This window comes from Trichomycterus rosablanca, chromosome 13 (genome assembly GCF_030014385.1).
Source record: "Trichomycterus rosablanca isolate fTriRos1 chromosome 13, fTriRos1.hap1, whole genome shotgun sequence".
In the NCBI taxonomy this organism is placed as follows: domain Eukaryota; kingdom Metazoa; phylum Chordata; class Actinopteri; order Siluriformes; family Trichomycteridae; genus Trichomycterus; species Trichomycterus rosablanca.
In genome coordinates this window covers 3,714,595-3,736,047 of record NC_086000.1, presented here as the reverse complement: position 1 = coordinate 3,736,047, position 21,453 = coordinate 3,714,595, and the positions used below count along the sequence as shown (strand labels likewise).

Sequence of the window (21,453 nt, the reverse complement as noted above, 5' to 3'; positions counted from 1 at the left end):
CTTTTAAAGATTTACCGCATCAACGTGCAACCTTTTGATTTATTCATAAAGGATTTCATAATGGAGGAAGGAAGTCGTTCCTCTATCATACCCCCACGATGTCTTCCCGTCCCGTAAGATCCGCAGGCGTGGAATTAAAATCCGCACCGAAGCAATAAAAGTAATTGAATTTGGAGATGGAAATCTCGTTTTAGGAAACGAAGAAAGTCCCGGTGGGAATGCGGACGACTTCTGTGAGGTGGCGCCGCCTCACCTACGTTCTTTTCCTCAGCTCTGCTGCGGGACGCCGCATAGGCTTCGAGGCTCAAGAAGCCCGCTGGGAAAATCTGAATGCTCGAGATCGACGGCCGTTGAGCTTGCATTGTTTGTTGTTGCATTTGTATATATATACACAAATGCAACAACAAACAATGCAAGCTCAACGGCCGTCGATCTCGAGCATTCAGATTTTCCCAGCGGGCTATATTATATTTGTTCGTACGTTAAGTTGAAAAAGATTGTTTGTTACACAAAATGTTCGCGTGGTAAACCGTTCGTAACTCAAGGGTCGACTGTATATCTGTATTTCCTCCAGAATTTCATTAAAGTTTGTATTCGTAATATAACTGTGGCCTAAAACTAATGAGTGAAGGCTGATGTTTTAACTCCACCGTGAGCTCAAGAAACGGCTTTTAAACAGTATAATAACTTCTCTGTCACAACAGACGTGTTAATGGGTGGATATAATTACACTAATTACAATCATTTCCTCTAAAATATTAAACTGCTTTAATAAAATTGCTTTTTGATTGCCTGCAGTTAAAACTACAATTAAAACTTGCATACACGTGTTAGGGGAGTGTGTCTTATCAGTCCAGGGATTTTTAACTTTATCTTTGTCTTTGTTCAGAGCAATAAAATCTAAATTAAATTTATTTTATTCAATTTGTTTAGATTTGTGGGATCCAGCAAACCACATTATTAATTCAGTGCTGCAGAAGCTTCTATGATTTCCATAACATTAAAACCACCTCCTTGTTTCTACACTCACTGTCCATTTTATCAGCTCCACTTACCATATAGAAGCACTTTGTAGTTCTACAATTACTGACTGTAGTCCATCTGTATAATCTTTAATGATCAGGACCACCACAGAGCAGGTATTATTTAGGTGGTGGATCATTCTCAGCACTGCAGTGAAACTGACATGGTGGTGGTGTGTTAGTATGTGTTGTGCTGGTATAAGTTTTTAAATACAGTGTCCACTCACTGTCCACTCTATTAGACACTCCTACCTAGTTGGTCCACCTTGTAGATGTAAAGTCACTGCAGTGCTGAGAATGATCCACCACCTAAATAATACCTGCTCTGTAGTGGTCCTGTGGGGGTACTGACCATTAAGAACAGGGTGAAAGGGGGCTAACAAAGCATGCAGAGAAACAGATGGACTACAGTCAGTAATTGTAGTGCTTCTATATGGTAAGGGGAGCTGATAAAATGGACAGTGAGTGTAGAAACAAGGAGGTGGTTTTAATGTTATGGCTGATCGGTGTACATATACACATGTACAGTACATTAAAATTCTTTCTTCGTGTATTCCAGCTTGTTTTGGAAGCTGGGGTCAAAGCTGGGGTCAGCTGCGGACAGGGTCAGGGGCCTTGCTCAAGACGTGCTTTTCCTATGCAAATGTATATAAACTTTTAGACACATTAAAAAAGCTACAAATTAAAATGATAGCCCAAAATGTTGGGGTTGCACTGTCACCTCACAGCAAGAAGGTCCTGGGTTCGATTCCCAGGTGGGAGCAGTCCGGGTCCTTTCTGTGTGGAGTTTGCATGTTCTCCCCGTGTCTGTGTGGGTTTCCTCCGGAAGCTCCGGTTTCCTCCCACAGTCCAATGATGTGCAATTGAAGTGAATTGAGATACCCGTCCCGTCATGAATGTAACCAAACTGTAAAACATAAATCCTAATAAATAAATGTAATAATAGCCTTTTTGTTTGTTTTTACTTTAGAACGTAATTCATTTTCTACATTATTTTCTATAGTTGGGACATTCGCGGTGGTGGGAGCAGGAGATCCCCATGGAGGGTGCCATTCAGAAAGGCGAGCTCCTCACCTACAACCTGACTGAGCTGATAAAACCCGAGGCCTACCAGGTGCGCCTCACTCCCATCACCCGTCTGGGAGAAGGAGACTCCACCGATAGGATCATCCGCTACACTGGTACAGCGACCTGCGTTATTAAAAAATATTCTTATCTTCTGAACATCTCATTCCATAGCATGAAGCATAATCTGTCCTGTTGGTGCATTTGTCCTGGAAAACATCATCATCAGACGTCATGTTTAGTGCTATTTGGAGACCATCATTTTGATATTGTTGTTAATGCTGACTGCTTGTTACTGTAGTGCTAAAACATTTGGATGATTTAATGCGAGCTAAATGTGGACACTAGAACAAGCTCTTGGAATCCTGCCATTCAGTCAAAGTCAAGAGTTTAAATAGTCATGAGTGGGAAAACATGTAATTAAAAAGGGACTGCAATGTTCTGCTAATACTTTTTGACCCGTACTGTATTCAATTGAAATTTCCGATCCAACAGACGAGCTACTGTAGCACAGATAGCTGAAGAAGTTAATGCTGGTTCTAATACAAAGGTGTCAGAATACACAGTAGTTCATCGCAGTTTGTTGCGTATGGGGCTGCATAGCCGCAGACCAGTCAGGGTGCCCATGCTGACCCCTGTGCACCGCCGAAAGCGCCAACAATGGGCACGTGAGCATCGGAACTGGACCACGTTTTCTTTTACATCACGTGGATGGCCAGGTGCATGTGAGTCGCTTACCTGAGGAACACACGGCACCAGGATGCACTATGGGAAGAAGGCGAGCCGGTGGAGGCAGTGTGATGCTTTGGGCAATGCTCTGCTGGGAAACCTTGGGTCCTGCCATCCATGTGGATGTTACTTCGACACGTACCACCTACCTAAGCATTGTTACAGACCGTGTTCACCCTTTCATGGAAATGGTATTCTCTGATATCTGTGGCCTCTTTCAGCAGGATGATGCGCCCTACCACATCAACAATGAGGAGCAACAGTTTGAGGTGTTGACTTGGCCTCCGAATTCCCCGGATCTCAATCCAATCGAGCATCTGTGGGACGTGCTGGACAAACAAGTCCGATCCATGGAGGCCCCACCTCACAACTTACAGGAGTTAAAGGATCTGCTGCTAACATCTTGGTGCCATATACCACAGCGCAGCTTCAGGGGTCTAGTGGAGTCCATGCCTCGACGGGTCAGGGCTGTTTTGACAGGAAAATATTAGAAAGGTGGTCATAATGTTATGCCTGATCGGTGTGTATATACCGTATATGACAAAAAGACTGGACAAGGATATAAGCGGCATGCTTGAATCGTTCTGATGTTAAAAACTATGAATCGGCATTATCTGGTCGGGTTAGCAACATGAGCACATTATCACATGGTTTCATACGTCTTGCCATGGTGGACACACATCTCCAGAAATACATACACATTAGCTCTGTGGGTTAAGTTTTGGATCATGAGGTACGTTGGAGACATGACAAGATATGAGCTGAGTATCATAAAGCCATAGGAGGGTTTAACAGGTTTAGATGACAAAAAGAAGAGGACAGAACCTTGAGGGACTCCCTATGGCGAAGTTCCTCTCTATTGTGAAGAAGGCTAAGCATTTGCTGAGCCTTCTTAACCAGGTTGGGGACCCCTCTGTTCAGTGCCCAGGTGACGTCGGCTATAATGACTGTGTGTTTACATTGACATTCTTGGCTTCTATTTTATACACATTTCTGAGTTTGTTAACTAGCGTTGTTTGCCCCACATCAGCAGCAGGATTGTGTCCCAAATCGCATACTACATGGTAAACAGGATTAAAAATAGTAATGATACTAATGGTTGTGTACTAATTTGTCATGTATCTAGCAGAGTTTGATGTGGATTGGGATGCAGCAACAGATGCTGGTAAGCTAACAGCACTGCTGTAAAGTGGATGTCAGAACTAAAGACAACTTGTGTTATTTTAGTGTATAGTATTATATAGTATAGTATAGGGGAACTACACCCTCACAATGCAATCCTTTATCTGGGGTTCCCCAAGGTTCAGTACTTGGTCCGCTACTTTTTCCTCATCAAAACCTTGTTAAACACATGGCCTCCCATGACTTTATGGTACTAAGTTTGACAGTCGACGCAGCACTGTTTTGACTCGTGGCCTTCTGACGATGCGTATTATCAGATCAATGGCTTTTCAATGGATGCAAAGAACCAGGAGTTTTTCTTCAGCCCTTTCTCTCAGTATGTCTCAGTGTTTCAGTAATGCAGTGAAAATCTTTTTACCATCCCTCACCCATTAATCCACCCCCCGATTCCCTCCGTGCTAAAAGTCAATGATGCTAAAACCTTTTTCTCTTTTTCACATCACACCCCAGAGACAAACAATAATCTTCCAATAGTCCTCCTCTGTCCTTTATTATAGAGTAATAATAAGCTCTTGAGTGTAGCCGAGCCAGACCTGATTCTTTTTTTGGTTAACGTTGTTTTCTCCTCTGATTTACAGCTCCTGTAAACCCTCACTGGAGTAAGTATCTTTTAAATGTCTTTAGCATCAATAAGCAGTTTAGAGTTTCACTTTTTTCACTTAGAAAAGCACTATTTTGAAAAATAGGTGGCATACACAAGCAGCGGTGTTTAGTGGGCGTGAAAAGTTACAGTTTTTAGACGCGGGCAGCCAAGCAAAGGAGGCCAAACATCTTTCAGAGCCTAATTCATTCTCTAGATTTATAAACCTTGTTCTAACACTTAATAACAATTGGTTTTCTTGAGCAGCAGTATGAGAACCAGTGGCGTCTGCTGGGGCACAGTAACCTCTGTATGGTCGCTCAATGGATCCAAACCCAAACGCGCCTCATTAATGACGTCACAACTGCTCACATTAATGTAAAGCAGGAGATGCAAAAGCGAGACTGGATTATGTCTGACGTCATCAATAACGTCATTAATCTCACACGACTGGTTAATTACCTAAGTATAAAGCAGGAATTTCCAAACTACAGCTCATTGGCATTTTTGAAACGGCTTGCGAGGTATTTTAGAAATAAAATTAAACTTGTCCTTTATTAAACGGGTTTTAAAAACTGTTTGAACTGGTTGAACTCTCGGTGTCGCTATCACATAAAACAAATCTATAATGTTCATCATCTTTCCCCCGACTCAAACCATTAACGATACACCAACATTAACATTCCTGGGATTTTGGATAAACGTGAGAATTTAAAGAAGTGTAATAATCTTCTCATTAGGATCATAAACTGGTGAGTGAAATCGGCAAAATCCTAATTTACACTAGTTAGTAATCAAGTATGTCTATTATATTTGACTTTTGTTAATACAAAAGAGTCTGTGGCCCATGTTTGCATATTATTTACTCCATTTGGCCCCCAACAAGAACAGTTTGGACACCCCTGCTATAGAGCATCACATCACATTACAAATCCAGAGTAGTCAAGCAGTATAAGATCATTTTGGTCTGCGACTGTAATAAAACGTCCAAATCAACATTTCAGAGCAGGAAACCCAAAGCTTTTTGTGTCATAACCTAGAGCCGAAATAATACCTATGTAATAATGCAAAATTCACTTATATATATTGATATTGATTGCTCAAAAAGAAAAGATGCACCACGATTTCTCATCTGGGTAAACGTGTCAATAACTTTTCTGTCAAAGTCCTCCAATACATGAATGAATTCATTCTCAATCTATTTTTTCACTTGAAAATATAACTCGTAATAAATAGTCGACTTGATTCATTAAATTGCCTGACAGAACTGTGATGACTGTGGCTTACCAAACGTTTAGACGTAGGCTTGTGCAAATCAAATTTTTATTGGCTGCCAACACGATTGTGGCCCACAGTTTATCAAGTGCAATGCAAATGTGCACTAGTGTTTTAAACCCTTTACTTGGTTAGACTAAACTAGGACTTCTAGGAGAAGTACTGGCCTTTACGTAACAGGAGTTTGTAATGTATCAGACAGCAAGATCGTTGTTATACGTAATAAAGGCGTAACAGTATTAGTTATGAAGAAATATATATTGAAATTAAGAGAAAAAAATATATAAAATTGAGCTAATTAATGTGTTTTAAACAGGCGAAGACTAAAATTAGGGCTGTGAAACGATTACAATTTTTTAATTGTGATTAATCACGAATAAAGAACCAAATTATTTGCAATTAATCGACTACAAAAACAACAAAACAAAATCTAAACATTAGTGCACAATTTTATTGCAAGAAAATGTAAAAATTGTAATAAAATTATAATAAAATTATTCAATCTAAATGATCTTTATCTTTATAAAGGAATTGGGCGGCACGGTGGCTCAGTAGGTAGCACTGTCGCCTCACAGCTAGAAGGTCCTGGGATCGATCCCCAGGTGGAGCGGTCCAGGTCCTTTCTGTGTGGAGTTTGCATGTTCTCTCCGTGTCTGCGTGGGTTTTCTCCGGGAGCTCCGGTTTCCTCCCACAGTCCAAAGACGTGCAAATGAGGTGAACTGGAGATACAAAATTGTCCATGACTGATGAATCTTGTGTAATGAGTAACTACCTGTCCTGTCATGAATGTAACCAAAGTGTGTAAAACATGAAGTTAAAATCCTAATAAATAAATAAATGATGAAGAAATTCATATAAACTATTTCCAGCATGTATAACATCAATTTGATCCATGTAATTAACTATTAACGGTCCATTGCAATCCATTTAACAACAGCGTTTGTAATGTTCTTATGACGTTTACAGTCCAAATTCCTCTCAAATTAATTATTTGTCTGTGGTCATTTTGGTCCACTGCCCCTTATCTTTTCTGGTCAGTTGGTAAATATTTGCTAAGACCACCTCTATAAGCTGTAGATCTTGCAGAAAAAAATTATATAATACTACTGTAGCTTTATGAAGGTTAATACCTGGACTGAGACGTGTCATCCTTTTCTAGGTAAATTTCACTGTGGCTTTGATGACGAAGCGATCTGCATGTTCACCCAAGACAAGACGGAGGAATTCGACTGGACGAGGCACAGCGCCTCCACCAGGGACACCAAATACACTCCCAACACTGGACCGAGCAGCGACCGCAGTGGCTCAAAGCAAGGTACACCTGCTCAATCGTGCGATAATACAGTCATGTGACAGCAGCGCCATGTCAAAACTACTGATGGTACCTTTGTGTACCGTGGTGCTTTTGATGTGACAAATACAACAACAGAAGCAATCAGAGAGAGGAGCGGGGGGCGCGATTACTTTTTCACTTAACTGTAACAGACACGGTCAACAAGGAAAGCCAGATGTGAAATTATGACATACTACCCATTAATCCACTAGGTGAAGGAGTACAGAGAGTCTAGCATGATCCTCCAGATGTGTTAGGGCTTTCTGTAAGACCCCCCCCCCCCCACACACACACACACACACACCCTCACACCCACACACACACAGCTGGAGGTCAGCACTAGTATGCAGCTATTCCCATCAGTGGAGAACTCACGATTGGGAATCGGACATGACTACAATGTGGCAAATACAAAATTGAATGAAGAACCTAGGTATCATGTTTACACCTTTCATGCTCTGTGCAGGTTATTATATGTACGTTGAGACGTCACGGCCTCGTCTGGAAGGAGACCAGGCTCGGCTGCTGACCCCGCTGTTCAGCGTCGCTCCGAAGAACCCGTACGGGAGCGTGGCTCACAATCCCACCTACTGCTTCAGCTTCTTCTACCACATGTACGGCAAGCATATAGGTAAGAAATGGGTGGGTTGTATTGTTTATACAGCATGTGGACATCTGACCTGGGGTTTGTAGGATATCCTGGTTTGAACGATGGCTTTGCACATTGAGTGGGCATGCTAGGTCTTGTAGTGAAGAATCATCTAGCGCCACCGTCGTCCGATCCACCATTGCAAGCTTCACGTTCCGTCATGCTGCCTTGCAGACAGACTGAAGTTTTTTTCATTTATTTCATGCTGTGTTCACGTCTGAGACAGACTCACTCTTAAGGAGCAGCGGTGACCCAGTCGCCGACCCACAGCGAGCTCGGAACCGCAATTTTCTGCTCGGTCAAACCGTCTGTCCTCCGAACTGGAACGAGTCAGGCCGACTCGACCTTGCGTCTGTGTCCTCTCATTGACTCTGTGTGTGTGTGTGTGGACCTGCTGAGAGTCTCGGGGTTAAAGAAGCTCTGAGTCGACTGCACAGCCAACAAAAAAAAGAATCCGGCGGTCTTAAATCATCAGCTTTTTTTGAGGGGGGGTGAAGCTGCACAGAGCACGAATTTTCCCCAAACAGGCTGACGCTTATTTTAGCACGACTGTTTTCACCACGTCAGTGAAAATAAAAGCACAAATTAAGTGTTATTTTTGTTTTTGCTCTGTGAAGGATCTCTCAATGCGTATTTGAGGCAGAAGAATCCCTCTGGCGAGGACAGTTCCGTCTGGACCCTGAGCGGAAACCAAGGGGACCGCTGGAGACAAGCTAGGGTGAACGTCCACCCTACGTCCGCCTTTCAGGTAACTCTGCGCCCCGCCCGTCTCCTGATTTATCAGGCTGGTCGTGAACATGTAGATTGTTCTAAACAGTGGTCACATGACTACGTGCTTGTTGTCTTTATAGACCTCAGTTTGTGAAATTAATTTATACACCCTGTAGCAAAGCATGGGTTCAGTAAAAATTAGCCTTGTCCACATACTTTTGGTCACAAATGCCACAACAGGAAAAGAACAGTGCATATAGATATACAGATATTTAAATGGAAGACTGTACTGTACTGTACTGGGTGTAACCAAAAGTATTTAGACACTTTTAATCTTCTATTTTTGGTGACTGAATAATTGGAACATGTACCATCGTCATGGGCTTAAACGCTGCAAAGCAAGAAAGTTGCCCCCCACCCCGTCCCCCGGTGAAACAGGGCACAGAAGTATCCTAGTGGGTAGAGCCACTCAGCCACTGTTGCCCCCCCCCCCTCGTGGTAAAACAGGGCACAGTAGAATCCCAGTGGGTAAAACTTTGGGCTACGAATCAGAAGATCATGGATTTGAATCCAGGCTCTGCCACTCAGCCACTGTTGCCCCCCCGTGGTGAAACAGGGCACAGTAGTATCCCAGTGGGTAGAGCTTTAGGCTACGAATCAGAAGATCATGGATTCAAATCCCGGCTCTGTCACTCAGCCACTGCTGGATCCATATACTGATTTTTAGGATATCCTGGTCCAAACGATGGGCTATAACAGCCTTTGATCTTTTGGAAAGGGGTTGTGGTCAGGGCTCTGTACAGAGGAAGGGTTGTCCACATTCTATTGGTGCACATTTTGATTTAGACAGGCAGTGCGTTCACGCTGTACATTCAAATGTAATTCGAATCCTGGCTCTGCCACTCAGCCACTGTTGGATCCATATACTTTTTGGCTTTGCCCTCTGACCCCAGTGTCCAAACAAGCTGGGTTACTACACACTAAAAGCTCAAAAGTGTCTGGACGCTCAAACGTAAAACTGTAGTCGTTATTATACTTAAACCGTGGCTTCTAAGGCTTGTGTCTGTGGGAATTTGTGCTCATTTAGTCCTCTGTGAAAGAAAAAAGCCATTTATTGGGGTTGGCATCAGGGCTCTGAACAGGCTTTTTGAATTCCAAACTATGTATTTACAGACCTTGATTTGTGCACAGGGTTCCAGTATTCTTAGAACAGTGAAGGGTCATAAAATTAGAAGCATGTACACGTTTAATATAAGTAATGTCATGCACGTTAGCAAATATGTGTAAATGTGTAAAAGGCACAGTCAAAGTAACCCTGTTTATAGGGTCACAGAGACGTCACTGTCTATAATGACCCACCAGGGATTAGGAGGCCATGCCGGAGAGTTGAATTCCATTCTAGAATTTTCTACGCCACCAAATGAATCGTTTAGAAGAACCTACAAAGATCTAAGACTGTCCATAATGAGTGTCCACAATCTTTCACTGGTTCTCCATCCCATTTCAGGAACCTTCCAGGCTGTTTGTGCAGAATCTGTCAACTTGTCGTGTTTTCTGTTCTTTCTCCCCCTAATTGATTGTGTAGATGGTTCTGGAGGGCGTCCGTGGCGCTGGCATCGAAGGAGACATTGCCATAGACGACGTGGCCATCGAGGAAGGAAAGTGTCAAGATCCACCTCCCAACAGCAGTGAGTAAATTACACACTAAATGCTGACACGGATATGAGCTAGACTGGCATTCCGTTCTAAAACTGTTGGCTTTATTACACACTGAGGTGCTAGGAAAGCTGGTACACCAGTGTAAAACCAGTGTAGGACTGCAGAAATGCGGGGCGTGGACTCCACGAGCTTGAGGAAATCATCTGTAGGAATGAACACCATACTTTTTCCACAGTGTTCCACAGTGCTGTGTTCAATAACGCCGTGATCTGGTGACCCCAACCTCAGATGAGTGTTCCTCTGTTTGGCATCTCTTAGCATGTGTGGTGGCACATTGAGAAGAGAAGAGCCCAAATCCATCAGAATGAATACAGGACATGAACGAATGTAATTCGTCATCAATGAGGCAGATACAGTATAGACGTATCAGGGTTCCCAATACCATAATGGATGCTCCAGTTTTTCTGGTGCTTCAGTGTATACCGTGGTTTAATAGCTTGTATTAGTCTGTGCAGGATATTTCCACAAAGGTGCGGAAATTCTGTGGGAATTTGTGCCCATTCAGTCATTTGTGAAAGAAAAAAGCTGTTCATTGAGGTTGACATCAGGGATCTGTAAAGGCCTCTGGAGTTCAAGTCTATTGATGGACCTTAGTAACTGAAGGTGGTCTACATACTTTTGGCAACACAGTGTAACTAATAAAGATGATATAAATATCTCAGGTATTGATTTGTGATGCTAATGCAGACACACTGACTCCTCCTGCATTAACGCTGCACATTATAATTGGTACAGTGTATAAAATATTAATTATTGATATATGCCAGTAGTTTGATGCTGATGTAGGCCAGTCGTAGACTTGTGTACCTACACCAGCCAGAAATTGAGTCTTACAGAGAGTCTCAGCAAGTAGGGAAGACCATGCTACTTTTTCTGTACTCTTCCACCATTCTTGCTGGAGCCCTGACCTGACCTTAGGGGGCACTGTTGCAACAGTAAGGTGGTGATCCCCCACCCAGCCTTCTTTCCCTTTGGATAAAAGCGCCATAAATGTCAATGTAAATGATATGATCAACTGATGCTCTAGCGGTTAAGGTACTGGACTAGTAAGCAGAAGGTTGCTGGTTTAAACCCCACCACTGCCAGGTTGCCACTGTTGGGCACTTAAGCAAGGCCATTAACCCTCAATTGCTTAGACTGTATACTGTAACACGTAAATGCAAATACTAGCTGGCTTGCTTTCCACTAGCCTGCTACTGCTGGGATCCAGGGTTCGAATCACCAGCTGTGCTATCAGCCAGTCAGGTGTCTACACACAGACACGATTGTCTGTGTCTAAGTGGTGGGGAATGGCCAAAGCCTCACAATGGATTGGCGCCCCATTCGGTGTCAGTTACTTGGATCAGTGGTTTTTTAAACCCTGGGTCACGAGCCAAAAATATGGGTCACAGAGAAAACTAATAATAATTAAATAAACAAATGTTAACAGGCACATAAGCAGGTAATAAACTTGTGGAGGCTTTACGTCCCATCTTGTAAACCACAGTGGGACCCAATTTTCCTCCCAATCTAGTCTATTGCATTATGCTTCCTCTTTACTGATGCTGATCTCCACTTCTGATTGAGGAGAGCGTGACTAACAAAAGCCCCCTCTGACACGTGTGCATCTTTTCACCTGCACAAGGCGAGTTCATATGCGAATCAGCTTTGTGTACGGTGAGCCACACCCTGATCCTCATTATCCCTTGACTCTGTGCAGTGCCATTAGTCAGCCAGCAGAGGTCGTAGTTGCACCAGTCCCGGTAAAACACACTAGCACACCAGAGCCGAGTTTCGAACCGATGAGTTCGAAATGTCAGCTCTGGTGTGCTAGTGTGTTTTACCGCTGCACCACGCCACTAACTTTACTTGAAAAACCCTGACTTAGATAGTGTTCATACTGGTATTTTTTTCATAGTACTGGTACTGAGTACAGAATGATGGATGAATGATGTGCCTGTCTGTTTCCTCTTCAGATCCTAGGTCCCTGACTCCTCCCACAGCAAAGCACTTAAACATACAGCTTAATAAATGCTTTATTGTTTCACATACATGGGTGAAACTACCCTAAATAACCTATATATGACTTAGATAGTGTTGGTACTGGGTTATTTATTATAGTACTGGTACTGAGTACAGAATGATGAATAAATCATGTGTCTATCTGTTTCCTCTTCAGATCCGAGGTCCCTGGCTCCCCCTACAGCGAATCATATATGGCAGCTTTGTCTCGCTCCGCTCCTGGTCCTGGTCGGCCGTCAGAGGTGACCGCGTTCCCGAGAGGTCCGATCCGACTGGCCCTCGCGGGATTCTGGCAGGCGGAACTGTCTGTAAACAACTACCAAAGATCCACCGGTCTGTGACAGAAAAAATACGATCCAGAAGGGTTTTCATTCGTAGGTAAACTTACACTGATCAGAACATCACGGGAGCCCAGACGGGTCAGGATTTAAACGCCTAGTAAAACCGCTGTGAACTGCCGCGCCCGGATTTCTCGATGATAACAGTGAGAACGTGTGAGAGAATCTTCTCAAAGCACAAATTTTCATCTTAAAGGCCACACGACGGCAATAAACAATGCAGGGAGGGACAGTGGCCCTGCTAGCGCTACCGTAAATGATCAGCTACAGATACAGTCAGAGCGAACGAGTATTCAACCACTTATGTGCAAATATTTACTTCAGGTTTACACACAATGTCTTGACAAATGTAAACAAAACAAGTATTTATGTGCGTAATCAAAGAATTATTACATTATTACAACATTATTACAGCAGGAAAAGTATTTGGGTATTTAGTTGGGGTGTTTTGCTCAGGATCCCAACAGTGGCGGGGCTTGAACCAGTCCAGTATGTTAACCACTGAGCTACCACTGCCCTATTATATTAAAAATGTAAGTGTGCTCAGGTGGCACAGCAGTAAATTATACCAGCCCACCACTGCTGGGATCCAGGGTTCAAATTTCAGGGTTCACACACACACACACACCCACCCACATGATTGGCTGTGTGTAAAGGGGTGGGGGTGGCCGAGGCAATGGAATGTACACTAAATGACTCAATGAATTAACGCCCATTCAGTGTCCAGTATGCAGTTCCCAAAAGGGATTCTAATAACTAGATATAATAACTGGTGCAAGACTACAAGAATACAGTCGCTGTATTTGTAAACGTCACATCGTCTTAATTTCAGCCGTGTTGAACCCAAACAGGACTCGGACTCTTGGCTCCTGCACATACAGATGATGACCACAAAATGTATGTGACCTAGCTCGCCCTCCATCAACCTCTGCATGGTGTCTGTCAGCGCTTCGGCCAGAGAAGCCGCAGAGTCCAGCACTAGGATGGCATTGCCGAAGGAGCTGGTGGCCAGCTTGGCCAGCCAGGGTAGCTGGGAGGGCGTGAGGGGCTGCGTCAGGGCTGAAGTGGAATTGTAGAACAGAGGTTTTGGTAAATCTCAGGTCCAGTTTGGGTAAATTAAAAGGGTGTCTTGTGTGATCTAGGAAAGTCATATTCACTAAAATATGGAGGTGTGTGTGTGTGTGTTATTATGGGGCTGATTGTCTGCTAATAGTACTGGGGCATTACAAACCGTTAACAGGAACATTACTGAAGCAATGTACCGGGACTTACACTAGATTGACTAGGAAACTAAACCTGGACAGGGCGCGTCAAACCATCTCAAAGCATCACACACTAATTTATCCAATCACTTACACATACAGGTGCAATTTAGAGCAGCAACTACACCTACTGGCACATTTTTAAACATGGGGAGAACACGCACCAGTTCGTTTTAACCTGTAATAAATTGCATTTCTTAAAATGTCCACTAGGTGGAGGCAAACCGCAAATCACAGAAACACTTTCTTAACCGCTTATCCACCTAGGGTTGCTGGAGCCTATCCCAGCTTTTCAATGGGCGCAAGGCACACAGTAACACCTTGGACAGGACGCCAGTCCATCGCAGGGCAGACACACACACACACACACACACACACACACACACACACATTCACTTATAGGGCAATTCAGTGTCTCCAATACACCTGACTGCAAATTTGAAGTAAATAAACACCAATCAGCCATAACATTAAAACCACCTCCTTGTTTCTACACTCACTGTCCATTTTATCGGCTCCACTTACCATATAGAAGCACTTTGTAGATCTACAATTACTGACTGTAGTCCATCTGTTTCTCTACATGCTTTGTTAGCCCCCTTTCATGCTGTTCTTCAATGATCAGGACCCCCACAGAGCAGGTATTATTTAAGTGGTGGATTATCCTCAGCACTGCAGTGACACTGACATGGTGGTGGTGTGTTAGTGTGTGTTGTGTTGGTATGAGTGGATCAGAAAAAGCAGCGCTGCTGGAGTTTTTAAATACCGTGTCCACTCACTGTCCACTCTATTAGACACTCCTACCTAGTTGGTCCACCTTGTAGATGTAAAGTCAGAGATGATCATTCATCTATTGCTGCTGTTTGAGTTGGTCATCTTCTAGACCTTCATCAGTGGTCACAGGACGCTGCCCACGGGGCACTGTTGGTTGACAGTGAGGTGTTTAAAAACTCCAGCAGCGCTGCTGAGTCTGATCCACTCATACCAGCACAACACACACTAACACACCAGCACCATGTCAGTGTCACTGCAGTGCTGAGAATGATCCACCACCTAAATAATACCTGCTCTGTGGTGGTCCTGGGAGAGTCCTGACCATTGAAGAACAGCATGAAAGGGGGCTAACAAAGCAGTCAGTAATTGTAGAACTACAAAGTGCTTCTATATGGTAAGTGGAGCTGATAAAATGGACAGTGAGTGTAGAAAAAAAGGAGGTGGTTTTACTGTTATGGCTGATTGGTGTATAACAAAACCAGAAGTGGTTGAATATTTGCTTTGGTTCACTGTGGTATAAATGTAATTTATTGAGAATTATTTTTATGATTCGTTCACTTGTCAATTTCATATGCAGGTCAATTTAATAGAAACAGAATCTGGATTCCATTGGAATACATTTCTCCCAACTTGAAGGTGGTTGAAGGTGCCTAGGAAGGTACCTGATCATCTTGTGTTCTCACAAAGCCGGGCTGAACGTTGAAGAGCGTCTTTGATTACTGTGGTCATGTGAAACTTTTGCTTGTTCTGTTTTATTTCACTGGAACGTTCCTGCATTCGCTGTTATTTTATCCCTCCATGGATCCAGGGGGGAAAAAGAGCATTAAAGCATTAAAGCATTAAAGCATTAAAAAGCATTACGATTCTCGGATGGGTTGAACTTCGAACTCCGGGCTGAATCTGTGAGCAGTTGTTTTCTCAAGGTACGGAACGATTGCGCTCTTTCACCAAGACTTTGCTCAACACGGAGCTGCCTGCAATGAAATCAAGTGCCTTCAGGACTCAGAGGAACATCATTCTGTTTGGAAAACTGCTGAGCTGTTGTTGCTCTTCGGGATTCTTTAATTGTAAGGAGTCGCACCACACACAGATCGATCCATCTTCCATTTTTCCATCATTATTTCCATCAGCCATTGCTTTGAAGCCTGCATCTGGTCGTTCATCGAACCCTGACTGAGACGGAGGAACTGAAGAGGAAATAATTCCTTGAACGATGGGAAGGAAATTGTTTCGTCACAGTTAAGAGGGTCACTGTGAAATCTTACTTCAATCCGAGGTGTTAAGGAAGGACGCTGCTTGTGCTGTTGAGGACCTTCCCGAACGGTACAAAGGACAGTAAAAAAAATCCACACGGATTCTTACAAATAATATTTTATTACAGAATAAATAATAAATGACTGATTTTACACAAACTCTTTCAAACGTCTGAACTACCTGCAATCATGTGACCTTAACCAGCCGGTTTTTAAAAAAATATGTATTATAAATTCACTTTTATTCCTCATCATATTCGGGATGAATTTGTTCCCTCCATTCGTTTATTTTTTAATCTAAAATACATTTTAAGCTGCATTTTTTTCTTTTTGTGTGTTTGTTTCAAACGTTCCTTTGTACTGTATATTCAACATAATATATTATGAATTCATATGAAATATTATATAAGATTTATATACAGATACGTTGAGCAGAGCAGGACGTCCTATATATATATATATGAAAATATATATAAAAAATAACATTTTTACCACTCAACAAATCAAAAAGCACAAGTAATATTACTGTCGACAAACAGACACACACACACCGTTGTTTTTCTTCGATTTAATTTAACAAAACACTCAATACACGCCACTTCCTAGTAAATGAACATGAAAAGAAGTTTTGTCTCCAATCAATAAAAAAAGATTCACTTTATTTGATCCAGTGTTTGTTTTGTTGAACATTTTCCAAATCTGCTGTTACGAATATAGGTGGACACCCCTTCCAATAACAGACTTCAGATATTACTGTTTCTATACTCACTGTCCATGTTATCAGCTCCACTTACCATATAGAAGCACTTTGTAGTTCTACAATTACTGAATGTAGTCCATCTGTTTCTCTGCATGCTTTGTTAGCCCCCTTTCATGCTGTTCTTCAATGATCAGGACCCCCACAGCCAACAGCGCCCCGTGGGCAGCGTCCTGTGACCACCGATGAAGATCTCAGAGATGACCAACTCAAACAGCAGCAATAGATGAGCGATCGTCTCTGACTACAAGGTGGACCAACTAAGAGTGGACAGTGAGTGGACACGGTATTTAAAAACTCCAGCAGCGCTGCTGTGTCTGATCCACTCATACCAGCACAACACACACTAACACACCAGCACCATGTCAGTGTCACTGCAGTGCTGAGAATGATCCACCACCTAAATAATACCTGCTCTGTGGTGGTACTGTGGTGGTCCTGACCATTGAAGAACAGGGTAAAAGAAGGCTAAAAAGGTATGTAGAGAAACAGATGGACTACAGTCAGTAATTGTAGAACTATAAAGTGCTTCTACATGGTAAGTGGAGCTGATAAAATGGACAGTGAGTGTAGAAACAAGGTGGTTTTAATGTTATGGCTGATCGGTGTATCTTTGGATTCTTTCATTTGAGAAGGGAAACAATGTACATTATAAAATGCACACTTGATGATTTGTAATGTTTTATTCTGTATTCTTGCTCAATACTCATGTATTCGTGTTAGTCTGTTATCTTGATCTGGCTGGATTTCAGTAGGCACTGCCAGTCTTGCATCAGTGCAGGTATGTCTTGCTACACTTGACATGATGTTGAATTTTTTGATTAACAGCTGGAAAACCAGTACACACTACTGTTCCACTGTAACGATGACCTGCTACTGTGCATTTTCCATGGATCTGGAAGTGTACTGGAAACCCGTTCAACCAGTGGACCAACACTGCCCACATGTGGCATGATTTGGTAAGTTTGTTCCATAAGTCGGTAAAGCTACACTTCATGGCCAAACGTAGGAGAACATCAGGGGCAGATTTGGGGTATTTGTGCCAATTCAGTCAAACGAGTGTTTGTGAGGTCAGGCATTGAAGTTAAGGTCAATTTGCAATGGGGTTTATTTACTCTGGTCCAACCATGTATTTCTTGACGTTGTTTGGTGCACAGAGGTAGAAAAGGTAAGGACATCCCATAATAGTTAAAAGTAAATCATTTATTTATGATTGAATAGTATTTTGTAGTGTGCTGTTTTATCAGGTGAAAAATCTACTGTGTGAGGACCAAAGGTGACGCACCAGACCAGCTTGGCTGACTAGAGGACAAGAGAACAAGAAGTGGGGTCTGAACCTTGGGTTCCCAAAGCGTAGCCCCATACATTAGCTTACAACCGCCTTGCACATTGTAAACATATATGAAAGGTATGTAATGTATACAGGTAATGTACACTGATCAGTCATAACATTAAAACCACCTCCTTGTTTCTACACTCACTGTCCATTTTATCAGCTCCACTTACCATATAGAAGCACTTTGTAGTTCTACAATTACTGACTGTAGTCCATCTGTTTGGTCAGGACCCCCACAGAGCAGGTATTATTTAGGTGTTGGATCATTCTCAGCACTGCAGTGACACTGACATGGTGGTGGTGTGTTAGTGTGTGTTGTTCTGGTGTGAGTTTTTAAATACCGTGTCCACTCACTGTCCACTCTATTAGACACTCCTACCTAGTTGGTCCATCTTGTAGATGTAAAGTCAGAGATGATCGCTCATCTATTGCTGCTGTTTGAGTTGGTCATCTTCTAGACCTTCATCAGTGGTCACAGGACGCTGCCCACGGAGCGCTGTTGGCTGGATGTTTTTGGTTGGTGGACTATTCTCAGTCCAGCAGTGACAGGTGTTTAAAAACTCTGATCCACTCAGACCAGCACAACACACACTAACACACCACCACCATGTCAGTGTCACTGCAGTGCTGAGAATGATCCACCACCGAAGTAATACCTGCTCTGTGGTGGTCCTGTGGGGGTCCTGACCATTGAAAAACAGCATGAAAGGTGAGTAACAAAGCATGCAGAGAAACAGATAGACTACAGTCAGTAATATGGTAAGTGGAGCTGATAAAATGGACAGTGAGGTGGTCATAATTTTATGCCTGATCGGTGTATGTTAGATTCATGATGACAAGCTGTTATTGTACTAAGGTTTTTAGATTCCTGGTGTAACATTTTAATAATGTCCCTACTTTATGATCATCTGACTTTGAACTTTAAGCATAAGGAATATAATCAGGAGCTCTCAGCTCTATTTCCCACATTATGGTTTTGTAATTTATGGTTTTCCAGGTCCTAGCAAGCAGGTCCATTTATCACCTCTGACAGCCAACAGAGAAAACAAACTACTGGGTGTGTAAATGTAAATGACAGCACTCTTTACCGCCGTCCAATGTACGTACTTTGGAAAGGGATTTGAGCCAAAATGCATAATTAGTAATTAGATGATGTCCTGGTTTTAATGGTAGAGGTTAATAACATCAGTAAGATGCATCTTACACTAATGATGCTCTGGTCGGTTTTGTGTCTGCGCATTTTAATTCAATCTGTGGACAATGAGTGCAGTCATTTACTGAATAATCTGTATAATATCAGTCAGTTGGGGGAAAAAGGAACAAGAACATCGTGCTTCTGGCTGTAATTGTGGTCTGTCAAACCAACACTGACTGTAGTGTGGAAGCAAATGCATCATTCACGTGGTAGATGCTAATTGCAGTGCTATGCTACCTATCATTAGCCTTTGACATGTCCTGTTTTATCATTATGTTGCCTGTTAGGAAATGATACGATGTTAATTCACTAATCTACTGATTTATTTAGAAAATAATTTGCCCTTTGCAGCCTTATTGTTTCATTTTATGCCATTTCTTTTAGTAAATCATCTTTAACTGTCCCCCCAAAAAATTTAAACAGGATTTAATGTAAAAGATTAGCTAGGACTCACAAGCATCGTCTTTCTTGTACAGTATTATTCTGTTTAAGACTATTTAAATTTGTTCCATCTTATGTCCAGGTTTAGTTTATTGGCTAATGTGCATGTTTAATACCTCAGTACCAGTAGCCCCATATCATGATGCTCCCACATTCAAAGTTCAATATTTACTTATTTACACTGATCAGCCATAACATTAAAACCACCTCCTTGTTTCTACACACACTCTCCACTTTATCAGCTCCACTTACCATATAGAAGCACTTTGTAGTTCTACAATTACTGACTGTAGTCCATCTGTTTCTCTACATGCTTTTTAAGCCCCCTTTCACCCTGTTCTTGAATGGTCAGGACCACCACAGAGCAGGTATTATTTAGGTGGTGGATCATTCTCAGCACTGCAGTGACACTGACATGGTGGTGGTGTGTTAGTGTGTGTTGTGTGTTTCATTTTACCATAATGAAATCAGGAGTCCTCAGCATCACTACCAATAAAGTGATTATAGGCTGGGAATCTTACATACAACAAGGCTATACTGTATATTTTATTTAAATGCATGCACTTCTATAGAAACAAATAATGTATTCATTATTCATTCATTTTAGTAGTTAGTAATTTAGTAATGTTGCTGATTTAGTAAGATAAAATGTCCATATTATGCTTGTGCTGTAATGTGTTAATGCGGTGGAGTTACTTTTACCATATAAGGATGTTTCCGTTTCCGGTGGTGTGTAATTAGCCACGCCCATTATCAGTTCTATTTCCCCCTTTTTATACCACATTAACATTTAAACCTATGAAAATGTTTTATCAGTCAGTTTTCTGTGCTGGAGTGCAAAGAAACCTTTCAGGATTTGAATATAATACTGTTTTACAGATCATTCCTGTACTTAACCTGCTTAATTTTGGTTAAACTGTTCAACCCTACATAGAAAACAGTGAAATTGCTGTAATTTATATTGACCTTTGGATAAAAATGCTTCCATTACTGTTGTATCAGTCAACAATGCTAAATCAATCCTGGTTTAAGTGTAAACAGAGAATTATTTCAGCGAAGAAAGCTTATATAAGTTTATAACTTATCACATTGTAATGTCCTGACACTGTCTAACATCTATGAAGTAATCTACAGTATTAGACAAGACTAAGACAACCTCAAAATGAATTGTTTTATCATTGTGTTTTATACTAATACTGCAAAAAAATATAATTTTTCACCAAAAGTCTCCATCTGTACCTGTCAGAATAATTCATCCTCACTACTGCACCAATCTGCAAAGCAGCTTTTACCACGTGTCAGCGTGTCTGCTCTTCAAGACCACAAGTACAGGTAAGGGTTCACCTCACTGGCTTCCGGTCATTGTTGTTTACATACAGTCTTTAGTTCTATCAGTTCTGAGCTTCACTTACCCATTTACATTTAGTGCATTTAGCAGACACAAAATACGTACAATAAAGCAATTAAGGGTAAATGATCAAGCGTCATGCTCCAGGGTCTAACAGTCACAACTTGGCAGTGGTGGGGCTTGAACCACAACCTTCTGATCACTAGTCCAGTACCGTAACCACAGTACATCTACGCGGACGCTTTTATCCAAAGTGACTTACAGTACTGTGACAGTACTGTCTAAGCAATTGAGGGTTAAGGGCCTTGCTCAAGGGCCCAACAGTGGCAACCTGGCAGTGGTGGGGCTTGAACCATTGACCTTTCGATTACTAGTCCAGTACCTTATCTGTTAGGCTATAACTGCCCCCTGTGATGTGTAACTGTAGGTGTAAAGCAAAATAACTCACACCAGAAACAGATGTTTTTAGTTTTAGATGTTTTT

General features: G+C 42.1%; 1 protein-coding gene across 1 annotated transcript in view; it reads left to right on the top strand.

Moving 5' to 3' along the window:
- mdga2a (MAM domain containing glycosylphosphatidylinositol anchor 2a) overlaps window positions 1-12,512 on the top strand; it is a 44,997-nt gene extending 32,485 nt beyond the window's left edge. Inside the window, exons 11-17 of the mRNA XM_063007887.1 lie at window positions 2,026-2,203; window positions 4,577-4,597; window positions 7,013-7,168; window positions 7,653-7,817; window positions 8,453-8,583; window positions 10,132-10,234; window positions 12,424-12,512. Coding sequence (XP_062863957.1) covers window positions 2,026-2,203; window positions 4,577-4,597; window positions 7,013-7,168; window positions 7,653-7,817; window positions 8,453-8,583; window positions 10,132-10,234; window positions 12,424-12,512 — 843 coding nt within the window. The remainder of the gene's footprint in view (window positions 1-2,025; window positions 2,204-4,576; window positions 4,598-7,012; window positions 7,169-7,652; window positions 7,818-8,452; window positions 8,584-10,131; window positions 10,235-12,423) is intronic.
- Window positions 12,513-21,453: the final 8,941 nt, after the last annotated feature.